Source organism: Mustela erminea, chromosome 3, assembly GCF_009829155.1.
Source record: "Mustela erminea isolate mMusErm1 chromosome 3, mMusErm1.Pri, whole genome shotgun sequence".
NCBI classification, from domain to species: domain Eukaryota; kingdom Metazoa; phylum Chordata; class Mammalia; order Carnivora; family Mustelidae; genus Mustela; species Mustela erminea.
Window position 1 is genome coordinate 21459118 of NC_045616.1, and position 12941 is coordinate 21472058.

Below are 12941 nucleotides of genomic sequence, written 5' to 3' on the forward strand. Positions count from 1 at the left end.
TTTATTTATCTATAGTTATTTATATAGCTAAGTTTTTCAATTGCTTTTACAAATTAATTATTTTACACACCCTACCTTATTTCCCAATAGGCTCCAGGTGGCATTTTTTAATGCAAAAATGTGTTGAGTTTGTTTCATAGTTTTTTGGATTTAAAAACTCCTGAAAAATTATGAGCATTTTCTCATTTTCTTATTTGTGAAAACTGAATTCTACCCCAAATATGTTTATAAAAGAAACATTTTGGCAATAGAGGATCCTATGGAATCTTTTAGATAATTATGATTTGGATCATAAGGATTCAATGCTTTGTGAATTAACTAAGATGAAGTATATGTAATAAAAATCTTTATTTTTGAGAAGGGTTTCAAATGTGTCATTGAGTTTGTCCCTCTCTAGATAATCTTCCTGGCTTAGTTCCACACATTCTTAGTAAAAAAAATTTTTTTAAGTTTTTTTTAATTTTTAGTAAAAGGTTATTGAATTACTTCAGGGAAACATTCCCTCAATGTGCAAACTATGGAAAAGCCCAGCATCTTTACATTCTAGAAAACATTAATTTTTGTAATTCAGATGTGCTCCCTCTGCCTTTTTTTCTTTTTTTCTTTTTTTTTGGTCTAATAGATTTGTTTTTCTTGTTATGTTGGGTTGAGCTTAAGGGGTTTGTTGACGTACAATTTCACAGAGGGATAGAGGCCACAAAGATGTGAAGTTAACAGGGTGAGAACAGCCCCAAGATTATGGTTGAGCCTTAAAAAGTGATTCCTGTTTTTTTTTTAATAATGAGAATGCAATTATGTATTAAGATAGGCTATCAGTTTCTAACTCTAACTGTTTCCTTTTTGGAATTTCGACTCTTGAGTGGCAAAGAAAAATCTTTTAAACTTTTACCAGTTCTGAGTGAATCCTGAGGTTAAATGAGGATGACTTGTCGTTTCCATTGAATGCTAAGAACCTAAGAGTTGGGCAACAGTTAATTCTGTATGCTGATAGAATTTTGGCAGAAGGTGGAGGTGGAAATATTTACATATGAAAGTTTGAGAGGAAAGCTCTGACATGGTGAGATACTTGTGAATCAGGATTTTTCTTTGTTTTTTGTTTTGTTTTTCTATAGGTATAAAATTCTGTTTTGATAGCACTCTTCTGCTACTATTATTATTTACTTTTCCATGTGGGGAGAAAAAGCCCAATTTTGAAAGAAATACGAGCTATAAGCCATTGCAAATTAATACACTTGTTTTTATGTTTGTGACTTGGATTTTTTTTATCTTGTAGATATTGTGGTCAACAATGCTGGGTGAGTATTTCTTTTTTCATTTCAAGAATAATGTGCATGTGAAGTTTTTGATTTTATTAAAAAGTGGGTACTCTTCCTCCTCCTAACCTATGTAATATCATTGTTTTTAGAATTCTGAGGGACAATTCTTTTGGTAGAATAAGTGATGAAGACTGGGGTAAGTTGTTTGTAACATTTGTCTCTGCGGAGCATACCTATCCATTTAGTGTTTTAATATTTGAGATATTTATACATTTAAGGGAAAAACCTGCTCCTACCTACTTTTGCCTTTGCTAATGTAGATGATGAACGTGATGAATAAGCTTTACAACTGAAAATGACCACAACGGTTGGAAGTAACCTATTTTCTTTTGAACATTTGATAAATGAAAACTTTTTAAGTCATTTGGCAGAAAGATTTTGTCTTTCATTTGTTTTCCTTTTTTTCTTCTTGAGAAGTTGTTAGCTTTTTCCAGCTGTATTAACTTGTCTTCCACATGCTTGGCTACTGGTGTGAATCTTATTTCAAGAACAAGAGCAGGATATGGAAGGGAGTCTGGGGCCCTGAAAATGTTCAAGATCTGAGAACTGGAGGTGGGGGGTGGGGTCCTAGATGTAATTTTGAAGCTTCTAGTGAGTAGGGGAAAATCCCATTAGGAATGGCACATTGGAAAGATTAGGTTTAAATAACAAATCACTTTTTTTTTTCTGTTTGCTCTTCATACCTTTCTTTTCTTTTTTTTTTTAAGATTTTATTTATTTGAGAGAGAGCGAGAGAGCGCACAACTGGGTGGGGAGGGGCAAAAGGAGAGGGAGAAGCAGACTCTGCTGAGTGGGGAGTCGGATGCTGGGCTTGGTCCCAGGACGCTGGCATCATGATCTGAGCCGAAGGCAGACGCTTATCTGACTGATCCATCCAGGTGCCCTTTGCGCTTTGCTTTTCATTAGCCATCAGAACTAAAACAAACTGAGGGCTGGAAGTGCAGGAAGCACACAAACAAAGGTAAATTATATCACTGTTGTTGAAGCGTGCTTCTGGGGTGCGCGCCACAGTTCTTTGGGAAGAAGCAAAGCATCTCTGTGATTGAGAATTAAGCAAAGAAGGGCTTTTAATTTCCTCTTTCTGATTTAACCACTGGGTAAAGGAAGAAGCTGAGAAAGATAGGATTTGTTGGCCAAAGGGGCTTATGTTGTTGATTTCTTTTCTGCTCTGGGAGGGGGCAACAGTGGGCCTTTTGCTCCTCTCGGTTCATCCTAAGCTTGCAACTCCTAACCCCTTGGTGACCTTTCCCTTTTTTTTCTTTTTCTTTTTTTAAATTCCTTTTGTCACTTTTACATTATTCTTCTCATATACCCATGGAAACATTTGTCAAGGTTTCAGGCTGAAACAAATAAATAAATAGTATCAAAGTTTTAAAAGTGGTTCAAAACGTGATAATTAGGGACACCTGGGTGACTCAGTTGGGTAAGCGACAGCCTACATCTTGGGTCATGATCTCAGGGTCCTGGGACCTGGGACGGAGTCCCACCTCAAGCTCCCTGTTCAGCAAGGAGCCTGCTTCTCCCTGTGCCTACTATTCCCCCTTCTTGTGTTCTCTCTCTGACAAATAAATAAAATCTTAAAAAAAAAAAAACCCAAACTTGGTAATTAAAAGAGTAAAATTAAATCTAGAGTTGTCTATCTGAATCATTCCCCAAGTTGTCTGTTCATTAGATGGACATCTCTAAGAACAGATGGGCCTCTCTCTCTCCCCCCGGACCTCTCTCCCTCCATTTTCTGATCCCTTCTGCCCCAACTCATTTGCAATTTACCCTTGTAAAAATATGGGTTTAGGGAAATATCAATTGGCAAACATTTTTGGACAGTGAACTGTGTAGGTTGTGCTTATGCTTTTTAAAAAATTTACTTGTTTTGTTAAAATTTTCATTATTGAAGTATAGTTGTTATTGGAGTATTGGGGTATAGTTGTGGAATATAAATAAAACATTTTTATTTTTTATTTCCATGTGCACAGCATTGTGATTCAACAGTTGTACACATTACACTTTAACTAATGTTTGTGTTGGTCCCAGTTTTATGTGTAAAATTCTTGGATGTTTGTATTAGTGGATTTTTATAGGAAGTGAGCATAAATTAAAGATGGCATTGCATTTAGATGTGTATAGGGATTATAGTAATTTTATCATCAATTGTAGGGAGAATGGGTATGAACTGTTGATTGGTTAAATACTTGGGACATAAGCAAAAATGCTTACTTAGGGAGCAATATGACCGTAGTTGATCTTGAATGCTAGTATAAAATAAACATCTTTGTATAAATAAATCATTGCTTATGTTGATTCTGAGACATGCCTATCTAACTTTTGACAAAGTATCTAATAAAAGTAATTTATTGTTTTAGATATAATCCACAGAGTCCATTTGCGAGGCTCTTTCCAAGTGACCCGGGCAGCTTGGGATCATATGAAGAAACAGAAGTTTGGAAGGTAGAGTTGTGTGTGCCTCTCGGGGTGGGGGTTGGGAATGTAGTGCATAGGTCCTTGTGAACAGGGATAGGTAAGTACTTTGACATTGAAGAAGATCTCTTCAGACATGAGCAGACTTAAAATGTACTCTTGGCTGGGGCGCCTGGGTGGCTCAGTGGGTTAAGCCGCTGCCTTCAGCTCGGGTCATGATCTCGGGGTCCTGGGATCGAGTCCCGCATGGGCTCTCTGCTTGGCAGGGAGCCTGCTTCCCTCTCTCTCTCTCTCTCTCTGCCTGCCTCTCTGTCTACTTGTGATCTCTCTCTGTCAAATAAATAAATAAAATCTTTAAAAAAAAAAAGAAAATGTACTCTTGGCATGTACCATCTCATTAAATTGGTGTCATTTGGTCAAGGATTAGCTGAGCCAGCCAACTTTATATATTTCTTTTCACCTCCCACTTTTCATTTTGATAGTCTAGCAGTATACAAATGGTGAGGATTCAACTGTACTTCATTCTCTAACCAAAGTATAGTGATACTGTGTCCGCTGACCAGCTGAGGAGAGACGAGTGCTGTGTTTAGCTAGCTGGTACTTGTCCGACATGAGCTGGTCTTTAGAAACTGTTTGGGAGCTGTAGGACTGTGTCTGTGTCTGTGCGAGTGACCAGGAACGTGGCATAGCCACAAGGTGGCTCCATGGACTCTGGCTGGCTCTTTCCTGTTAACCTGGATTTCACACACATTTACTAGAGGAAACTGTTTGTGATACCTGTTCCTGTTGGACAGTTCTAGCTTCTCCTGATTCTCAGTTTCTGAAAATAAATGATCCAAATTATTTTACTTGGTCTACTAAATAGGGTGAGATGGGCTCACATTTCGGAGGTGGCATTGTTTTGAGGAATTTAATATTACCCAGAAAGAGAGGGACAAAGTAATGAAAAACTAAAGTATTAGAACTGATTTTCCCAATGTTTCTTACCATAACCTTAACTTACACATTTTCACTTTATTTTATGTTTATAGATATTTATTGCTGTTTTCAGTAGCTAATGAATATAGATTCTTTTTTTTTTTTTTTTTAGATTTTATTTATTTATCAGAGGCGGGCGGGGAGAGAGCGAGCACAGGCAGACAGAATGGCAGGCAGAGGCAGAGAGAGAAGCAGGCTCCCTGCCGAGTAAGGAGCCCGATGTGGGACTCGATCCCAGGATGCTGGGATCATGACCTGAGCCGAAGGCAGCTGCTTAACCAACTGAGCCACCCAGGTGTCCCTGAATATAGATTCTTAGACTTGAATTCATTTGTTCTTAATCAGGGATTTTTTTTTTTTTTTAGGGATTCTTTTTAAAACAGTTAAATCTTGTAGTTGAATTTTGAGAGATTACTTCTATTATTAATATTATTTTGCATATATGAATCATGACTGTAGGAACCTAATGACAGTATACGGAATTTCCTTTGATGGGTGTAATAGTACCGAAAAAGAAAATAAAAGGCTTAGAGTTGCTGTGTTATCAAAACATGGAAAAGAGATTTTGAGAGATTGATCTTCCTTTTAGGATTATCATGACTGCCTCAGCTTCAGGAATATATGGCAACTTCGGCCAGGCCAATTATAGTGCTGCAAAGCTGGGTCTTCTGGGCCTTTCAAATACCCTTGCAATTGAAGGCCAGAAAAGCAACATTCATTGTAACACTATTGCCCCTGCTGCTGGATCACGGATGACCCAAAACATTATGCCTGAAGGTAAGTAGCTTAGATTTTTCAGTGCTTGTAGCCACAAATCTATGTGGAGTGAGCTTTGCAGAAGTATTTAATTTTCTGAATAGTTTAAAAAGTTATTTATCTTACTTTTTCAAAAAGCATTATGTATCATTGTGTTCATTATGGAAACTTTAGAAAAGCACAAAGGAAAAACATTTTAAATGACCCACAGTTCTGCCACACAGAAATATATTTTAATTCTTTTTCTCTGTGTAGGTACACATAAATACATATATATATCTTTTTTTTTTAATGGAATGAAGTAATAGCATTTTGACCATTTTATAGTGATAATTATTTTTTAAAATTAATAGACTAATTTTTAGATCTGTGTTTTAGGTTTATGGAAAAATTGGGCAGAATGGTAAAGGTAGTTTTCCCTCTTATTAACATCTTGCATTAGTGTCCTACGTTTGTTATAACTGATGAACCAATATTGATCCATTATTGTTAATCAAAGTTTATAGTTTCCATTAGGGCTCATTCTGTGTATTGTATAGTTGTGTGCGTTTTCACAAACATACGATGTTCTGTATCCACTGTCATATACAGAATTTATTTATATAGAGTCGTTTCACTGCCCTGAAAATCCCCCATGCGTCAATTCTTCATCCTCCCCTCTTCCCAGATGTCGGGTAGGACTGAGGTTTGTTTCTCTTTATCATTGAATAATATTCCCTGGTCTGGAGGGACCACAATTTATTTATTGATTCACTGAATGAGAAACATCTTAGTTGCTTCTAGCTTTTGGCTATACACATTAACTTCACCTAATACCAAATTAACATTATAGCTTACGAAAAGGTATCTTTTTTGTGTTGCCTTATTCCACAGGGATCCAGATAAAGTCTACAGGCATTTTGTTACTAGAGATCTTATATTATTTAATACACTACTTTGTTCTTTAAAGATAAGCCATTTATTTGTTGAAGGAACTAGTTCATTTGTCCTATAAACTAGTACTCATTCTTGGTTTGGGTTGTCTTTGCCCATTTGTAGAAAATCAGTTGACCACATAGGTGTGGTTTGTTTCTGAATAATGTGTTCTGTTCCATTGATCTCTGTGCCTGTCCTTTTACCAGTGGTTTTGACTATTCTAGTTACATAGTAAGTCTTGAAGTCAGGTAATGTGAGTCTTCAAACATTGTTCTTTCAGAATGTAAAATGTAAGTGTGTGATTGAGAGCCTGTGCTTATACTGTTATATAATACACAGAGTACTTGAGTAGTGGAAAAATATGTTGTTGTTGTTTTTTTTTTAAGATTTTATTCATTTGAGAGATAGAGACAGAGAGAGCATAAGCAGGGAGAAAGGCAGAAGGAGAGGGAGAAGCAGAATCCCTGCTGAGCTGGGAGCCTGAAGTTGGCTTAATCCCAGGACCTGGAAATCATGACCTGAGCCAAAGGTGGACGCTTAACCATTTGAGCCACCAAGGTGCCCCAACCATATGGTTTTTAAATATTTCTGGTTTTTAACATGAAAATCTTCATAATATTTTAAAAGTTGTTTCTCTGAAATGGTGCAGTACAGTTTATGAGTGGAGGGGCTCCTGGGTGGCTCAGTTGGTTAAACATCTGCCTTTGGCACAGGTCATGATCCTGGAGTCCTGGATTGAGTCTCATGTTGGGCTCCCTCCTCAGCAGGGAGTCTCCTTCTCCCTCTGCCATTCAGCCCTCTCTCTCTCTCTCAAATAAATAAGTAAAATCTTAAAAAAAATTTATGACTAGAATTATTTTATTTTATTATTTTTTAAAGATTTTATTTATTTATTTGACAGAGAGAAATCACAAGTAGATGGAGAGGCAGGCAGAGAGAGAGAGAGGGAAGCAGGCTCTCCGCCGAGCAGAGAGCCCGATGCGGGACTCGATCCCAGGACTCTGAGATCATGACCTGAGCCGAAGGCAGCGGCCTAACCCACTGAGCCACCCAGGCGCCCCTGACTAGAATTATTTTAATATTAGCTTTTTCATGGAACAAATACTTGTTTGTAGTACTTTTTACTTTTCGCATTTGAGCTAATGTTCATTTTAGAACTTGGGGTTTATAATACCAAGTATATATTTGCTAGCCTTTGCTAAGAGCTGTTGTACCTGACCAGTTTGCTTTAATGAAGAAAAACTGTTTGAACCAGAGATCTCATTTTTTTTGCCTTGTCATCAAGGCCATTTCTAAAAATCCCTTATTTTTAAAAGCTCTATATTTTCATATTCATATCATGGTAATTCTTGCTAAAAAAACAAATTATATGAAGGGCAGTTATAATTCATCTCTTTTCCTTTTAAGTAGAATACTATATATATATATATATATATGCAAGACAGTGTTACTGTTTAATACTTCACAATGTTACTGGGAGGAAGAAAAGCATAAAAATATAATGGATTGTCATGTACTTGTTACTTACCCCTGGCATTGGAGCCTTACTGATAACTTGGCACTCTAACTTTGTACCCTCTGTTCTACCCCTCTGCTTCATACCAAGAGATAAACACTTTGAAATTTTGTGTTCATTCTTTTTTTTTTTTTTTTTTAAATATTTTATCTATTTATTTGACAGAAAGAGATCACAAGTAGGCAGAGAGGCAGGCAGAGAGAGAGGAGGAAGCAGGCTCCCCACAGAGCAGAGAGCCCGTTGCGGGGCTCGATCCCAGGACCCTGGGATCATGACCCGAGCCGAAGGCAGAGGCTTTAACCCACTGAGCCACGCAGGCGCCCTTTGTGTTCATTCTTTTGCTAGACTTCATTTTTTTTGCCACGGTTTGTATACTCTTTGGGAAACAGTAGGTTTTCAAGAAAATACTGAAAACTTTGGGATTTAATTTTTTTTTTTTTTAATTGAGAATGTAGCTTCCATTTATTTGAACAGTTCTCTACCTCTAGAGATGTCAGGGAAATGTTTAATGTAGTGTCCTTTATGCCTACCATATTCTCGTAAAAGAAGTTTGGAAAAATGAGATCAACTCTAGACAACTAACAATGTTTCTGAACCTGTTTTGTTTTCTGTAAAGTAAGAGAGTTGTAGATTGTTTTTAAAAGATCCTTCAGATTGTAAATTTTTGCTGTTTTTTTAAATTTTGATTTTTATTTACTCTTTTATAGTTTAAGAAAGCTGAAAATTGACTTTGCCCCAGAGTTTTTCTTTTCTTCCTCTTGAATACCCATTTACAGGCTATCAAAAGAATCCTTTGTTAAAGAACCTGCTGTTATAATTAATGTATGGAGACATTTGCAACTTCATTTCCCCCCTTTGAGATATATTTGATAAATCAAAGTAATCCATATAACTTATGTGTTTTTTGCATGAAATAAAACAGTCATAAGTAAATATCCATGAATACCTTTCCAAGTGTATTATTTATTGTTGTGTAATAAATTATTCTAACACTTAGCAGATTAAGGCAATAGACATTTATTATCTCCCAGAGTTTCTGTGGTCAGGAATCTGGAGTGGCTTAACTGGGAAGTTGTGGGTCTCTGGCAAGGTTTTGATAAAGATGTTTGATGGGACTCCAGTAATAGGAAAGCATGGCTGGTCTGGAGGATCTGCTTCCAAGCATGAGTGGCCTCCGTTCTTTACTAGCTGTTCTCTTGAGGCCTCAGTTTCTCAGCTGTGGGCTTCTCTATAGGACTGCTCTTGCTATATGACAGCTGGCTTCCCCAAGAGCTAATACTTTTTTTTTAAAGATTTTTAATTTATTTATCTGACGGAGAGGGGCACAGTGAGAGAGGGAACACAAGCAGGGGGAGTGGGAGAGGGAAAGGGAGAAGCAGGCTTCCTGCTGAGTAGAGAGCCTGATGCAGGGCTCCATCCCAGGACCCTGAGATCATGACCTGAGCTGAAGGCAGATGCTTAATGACTGAGCCACCCAGGCACCCCTCAGAGATAATAATTTGAAAAAGAGAGTAACAGCTGCCAAGACAGAAGTTGCAGTATCTTTCACAACTTAATTTTAGAAGTGATATACTATCACCTCTCTCCTCTCCTCCTGGTCATACAGACCAGCTCCGGTACGCTGTGGAGGGGAACTACAAAAAAGGGGTGAATAAGAGGAAATGGGGATCATTGTGGTCATTTGAAGACTAGCTCTCACCCCCAAACTAGAGCATTACAGATAACTTGCATGTGTCTTTTATCTCTTCATCCTTACCCTGTTAACTCCCCCAAGAGGTAACACTGAAAGAAAATGTGTGGTTTGGGGCGCCTGGGTCGCTCAGTGGGTTAAAGCCTCTGCCTTTGGCTCAGGTCATGATCCCAGGGTCCTAGGATGGAGCCCCAGGTTGGGCTCTCCGCTCAGTAGGGAGCCTGCTTCCTCCTCTCTCTCTGCCTGCCTCTCTGTGTACTTGTGATCTCTGCCTGTCAAATAAATAAATAAAATCTTAAAAAAGAAAAAAGGAAAATGTGTGGTTTTCTTTCCTTTATCCTTTATTGAAAGAGTAATAAATACATGGCTAAGTACTTTATCTTTTGGCTTACTTTTGATTTCTCATGATATTGTAACATAATCTATTTTTCTTTTGTGGATTCCTCTTTTTTCCCATGCAATGTGAAATTTTTGATACTAATTTATGATACGTACAGTTGTAGGTCATTCATTTTTACTGCTCTTTAATAGTCCATGGTGTGAATTTATCTAGTTCTTATTAATGGACATCTTAATTGTTTACAATTTATTTGCTTTTTTTGAACAGTGTTGCCGTTCTTGTACGTATGTCCAGCATCACATGAGCAAGAATTTTTCTGGGGTGTGTACCTAAAAGGAAAATTGCTGAGTTGCAGAATATGCAAATGCTGAACTTAAGCTAATGCTAAGTTATTTTCACATAGGTTCAACCAGTTTAACATCCACGAGAGATTATAGAATTCTCACTGATCTCTGCTTGGGTTAGTGTCTCTAAGATTATGCTCGGGCTTGATTCTCTAGGGAAGTTATAGAATTCAGACAAAGCTGTTAAGCTCACAGTTACGGTTTTTACAGCGAAAGGATACAGATTAAAATCTGCAAAGGGGAAAGACACATGCGGTATCTTTCAGGAGAAATCAGCTCCGAGCTTCTACATGTCCCAAATGTACCTTATTCTCCCAGCAGTGATGTTTGAAGAAAGGTGTAAATGTTGCCAACCAGGGAAGTTCACCTGAGTGTTGGTGTTCAGGCTTTTTATTGGAGGTCAGTCATGTCAGCATGAAGCTCCTGTGTGACTTACCTTGGCCACTTAGACTCCAGCCCCATGGAGCAGAAATAGGCTTCCTCATAAGTCACATTATTGGCATAAACTGATCAAACTAGTTCAACATGGCCCAAAGATTCAGGCATACTCTCATTAGTCAGAAACCTCAGAGCTGATCTCCTAGGAACTGGCCAAGGGCCAGTCCTGAAGACCGACCTTTCTTGGGAGTCTGCTGAGTATGAGCAACTCAGGCCTGTTGAGTTAACCCTTTTCCTGCACCTTAGTCTTGTCCAGATCTTGGCATTGTCAATATATGCCAATCTACTGAGTATAAAATGGTATCTCTTTGTGTTACTAATTTCCATTTCCCTGATTACTAATGTCCTTGTGCTTTATTAATATGCCTGCTCACTGGCCAGACATATTCTTGTGTGAAGTGCTAGGACAAGTTTTTTGGGCCATTTTACTCTTGAATTGTCTTTTCTTATTAATATGTAGGAATTCTTATTCTGCTATTTTGTAGGTATGTATTTTGCAAATATATTTTCCCACGTATGTGGAACATACTTTTAATTTTCAAATAAATTGGGATTTAAGATTTTTGTTACTGGTTTCAAACGTAATATCTTTGTAGCCTGAAAATACGGTCTTTGTAATGGTGGTTTTTGAAATTTCTTGCGCTATCCTTAATAGGCTAATATATGATCAATTTTTGTGAATGTTCATTGTGTTCTTGAGAAGAAAGAATATCTTCTAGTTTGTAGTAGCAGAGCTCTTTATAGCATAGCAAGCCTGGTAATTGTATTTTTGAAATATTCTTTATATTTATTGGATATTTTTAAGCTCAACTTTTCTATTGATAAAGAAATATTGGTTTTTGTGCTTTGGAAATAATATATAAACACATAGTAGTTTCTTGCTGTATGTCTGGCAATTTTTGACTTGTAATTTTTGAGGCTGTTTTATCAATTGTTTCTGTGTTGAGAATTATTAAATCTTTCTTGTTAACTGACTTGTTGTTTATTGTCTTATGCCCTCTACTATCCCTAATTTTTTTTTTTTTTAAAGATTTTGTTTATTTATTTATTTGACAGACAGAGATCACAAGTAGGCAGAGAGGCAGGCAGAGAGAGAGGAGGAAGCAGGCTCCCCGCCGAGCAGAGAGTCTGATGTGGGGCTCCATCCCAGGACTCTGGGATCATGACCTGGGCCAAAGGCAGAGGCTCCAACCCACTGAGCCACCCAGGCGCCCCCCTAATTTTTTTTTTTTTTTTTTAAGTCTATTCTGTCTAATGTTAAAGTAGGTATTTTTTATGGGTAGGTATTTTCCTGGTATTTCTTTTCTTTTTAATTTTTACTTTCAGTCTTTCTATATCTCTGTTGTAGACATTTCTTTTGTGAATTGCCTACCTGAGCATATAAAAAAATCAAATCTGGCTGTGTCCTTTTTAACTGATGAATGTAGTTTATTTACATTTATTGTACCATTGATAAACTTGAATTTTTTCCACCATTTTGTGTTGTGTTATAATATTTTTTCCATGTATCTGTTATTTCTTGTATTTTTTTGATAACTAGAGATTGTTTTAAAACTTCATTTATTTGCTCTTCTCTCTGAAAATGTATACTCTATTTCTCTACTTTAAAAAATTTATTACTACAGTTGAATATAGTGTTCTAATAGTTTCAAGTATACAACATAGTGATTCAATAGTTCTATACAGGGACGCCTGGGTGGCTCAGTTGGTTAAGCAGCTGCCTTCGGCTCAGGTCATGATCCCAGCGTCCTGGGATCGAGTCCCACATCGGGCTCCTTGCTCCGCAGGGAGCCTGCTTCTCCCTCTGACTCTGCCTGCCACTCTGTCTGCCTGTGCTCGCTCTCGCTCGCTCTCTCTCTGACAAATAAATAAATAAAATCTTTAAAAAAAAAAAAAGTTCTATACATTATGCAGTGCTCATCATGATAAAAGTATATTTTCCATCTGTCACTGTAGAATATTAATTATAATATTATTGACTATACTCCCATGGTCTTCTTTTCTTCTCTGTGACTTATTTATTTTTATAACTGTACCTCTTTATCCTCTTTTCCTATTTTGCCCATCTTCCCGCACTCCTCCCCTCTGGCAATGACCAGTTTTTTTCTGTTGTTTTTGAGTCTCTTTCTGATTTTGGTTGGTTGGTTGGTGCATTTTTGATTCTACATGTGAGTAAAATCATATGGTATTTATCTTTCTCTGACTTATTTCACTTAGTATAATACATTCTAGG

The 12941-nt window shown here is 37.3% G+C and overlaps 1 protein-coding gene across 1 annotated transcript in view; it reads left to right on the forward strand.

Moving 5' to 3' along the window:
• The window catches only part of HSD17B4 (hydroxysteroid 17-beta dehydrogenase 4), a 91896-nt gene that overhangs the window by 16793 nt on the left and 62162 nt on the right, over positions 1-12941 (forward strand). The window contains exons 5-8 of the mRNA XM_032335431.1: positions 1274-1295; positions 1406-1452; positions 3677-3761; positions 5299-5486. Coding sequence (XP_032191322.1) covers positions 1274-1295; positions 1406-1452; positions 3677-3761; positions 5299-5486 — 342 coding nt within the window. The remainder of the gene's footprint in view (positions 1-1273; positions 1296-1405; positions 1453-3676; positions 3762-5298; positions 5487-12941) is intronic.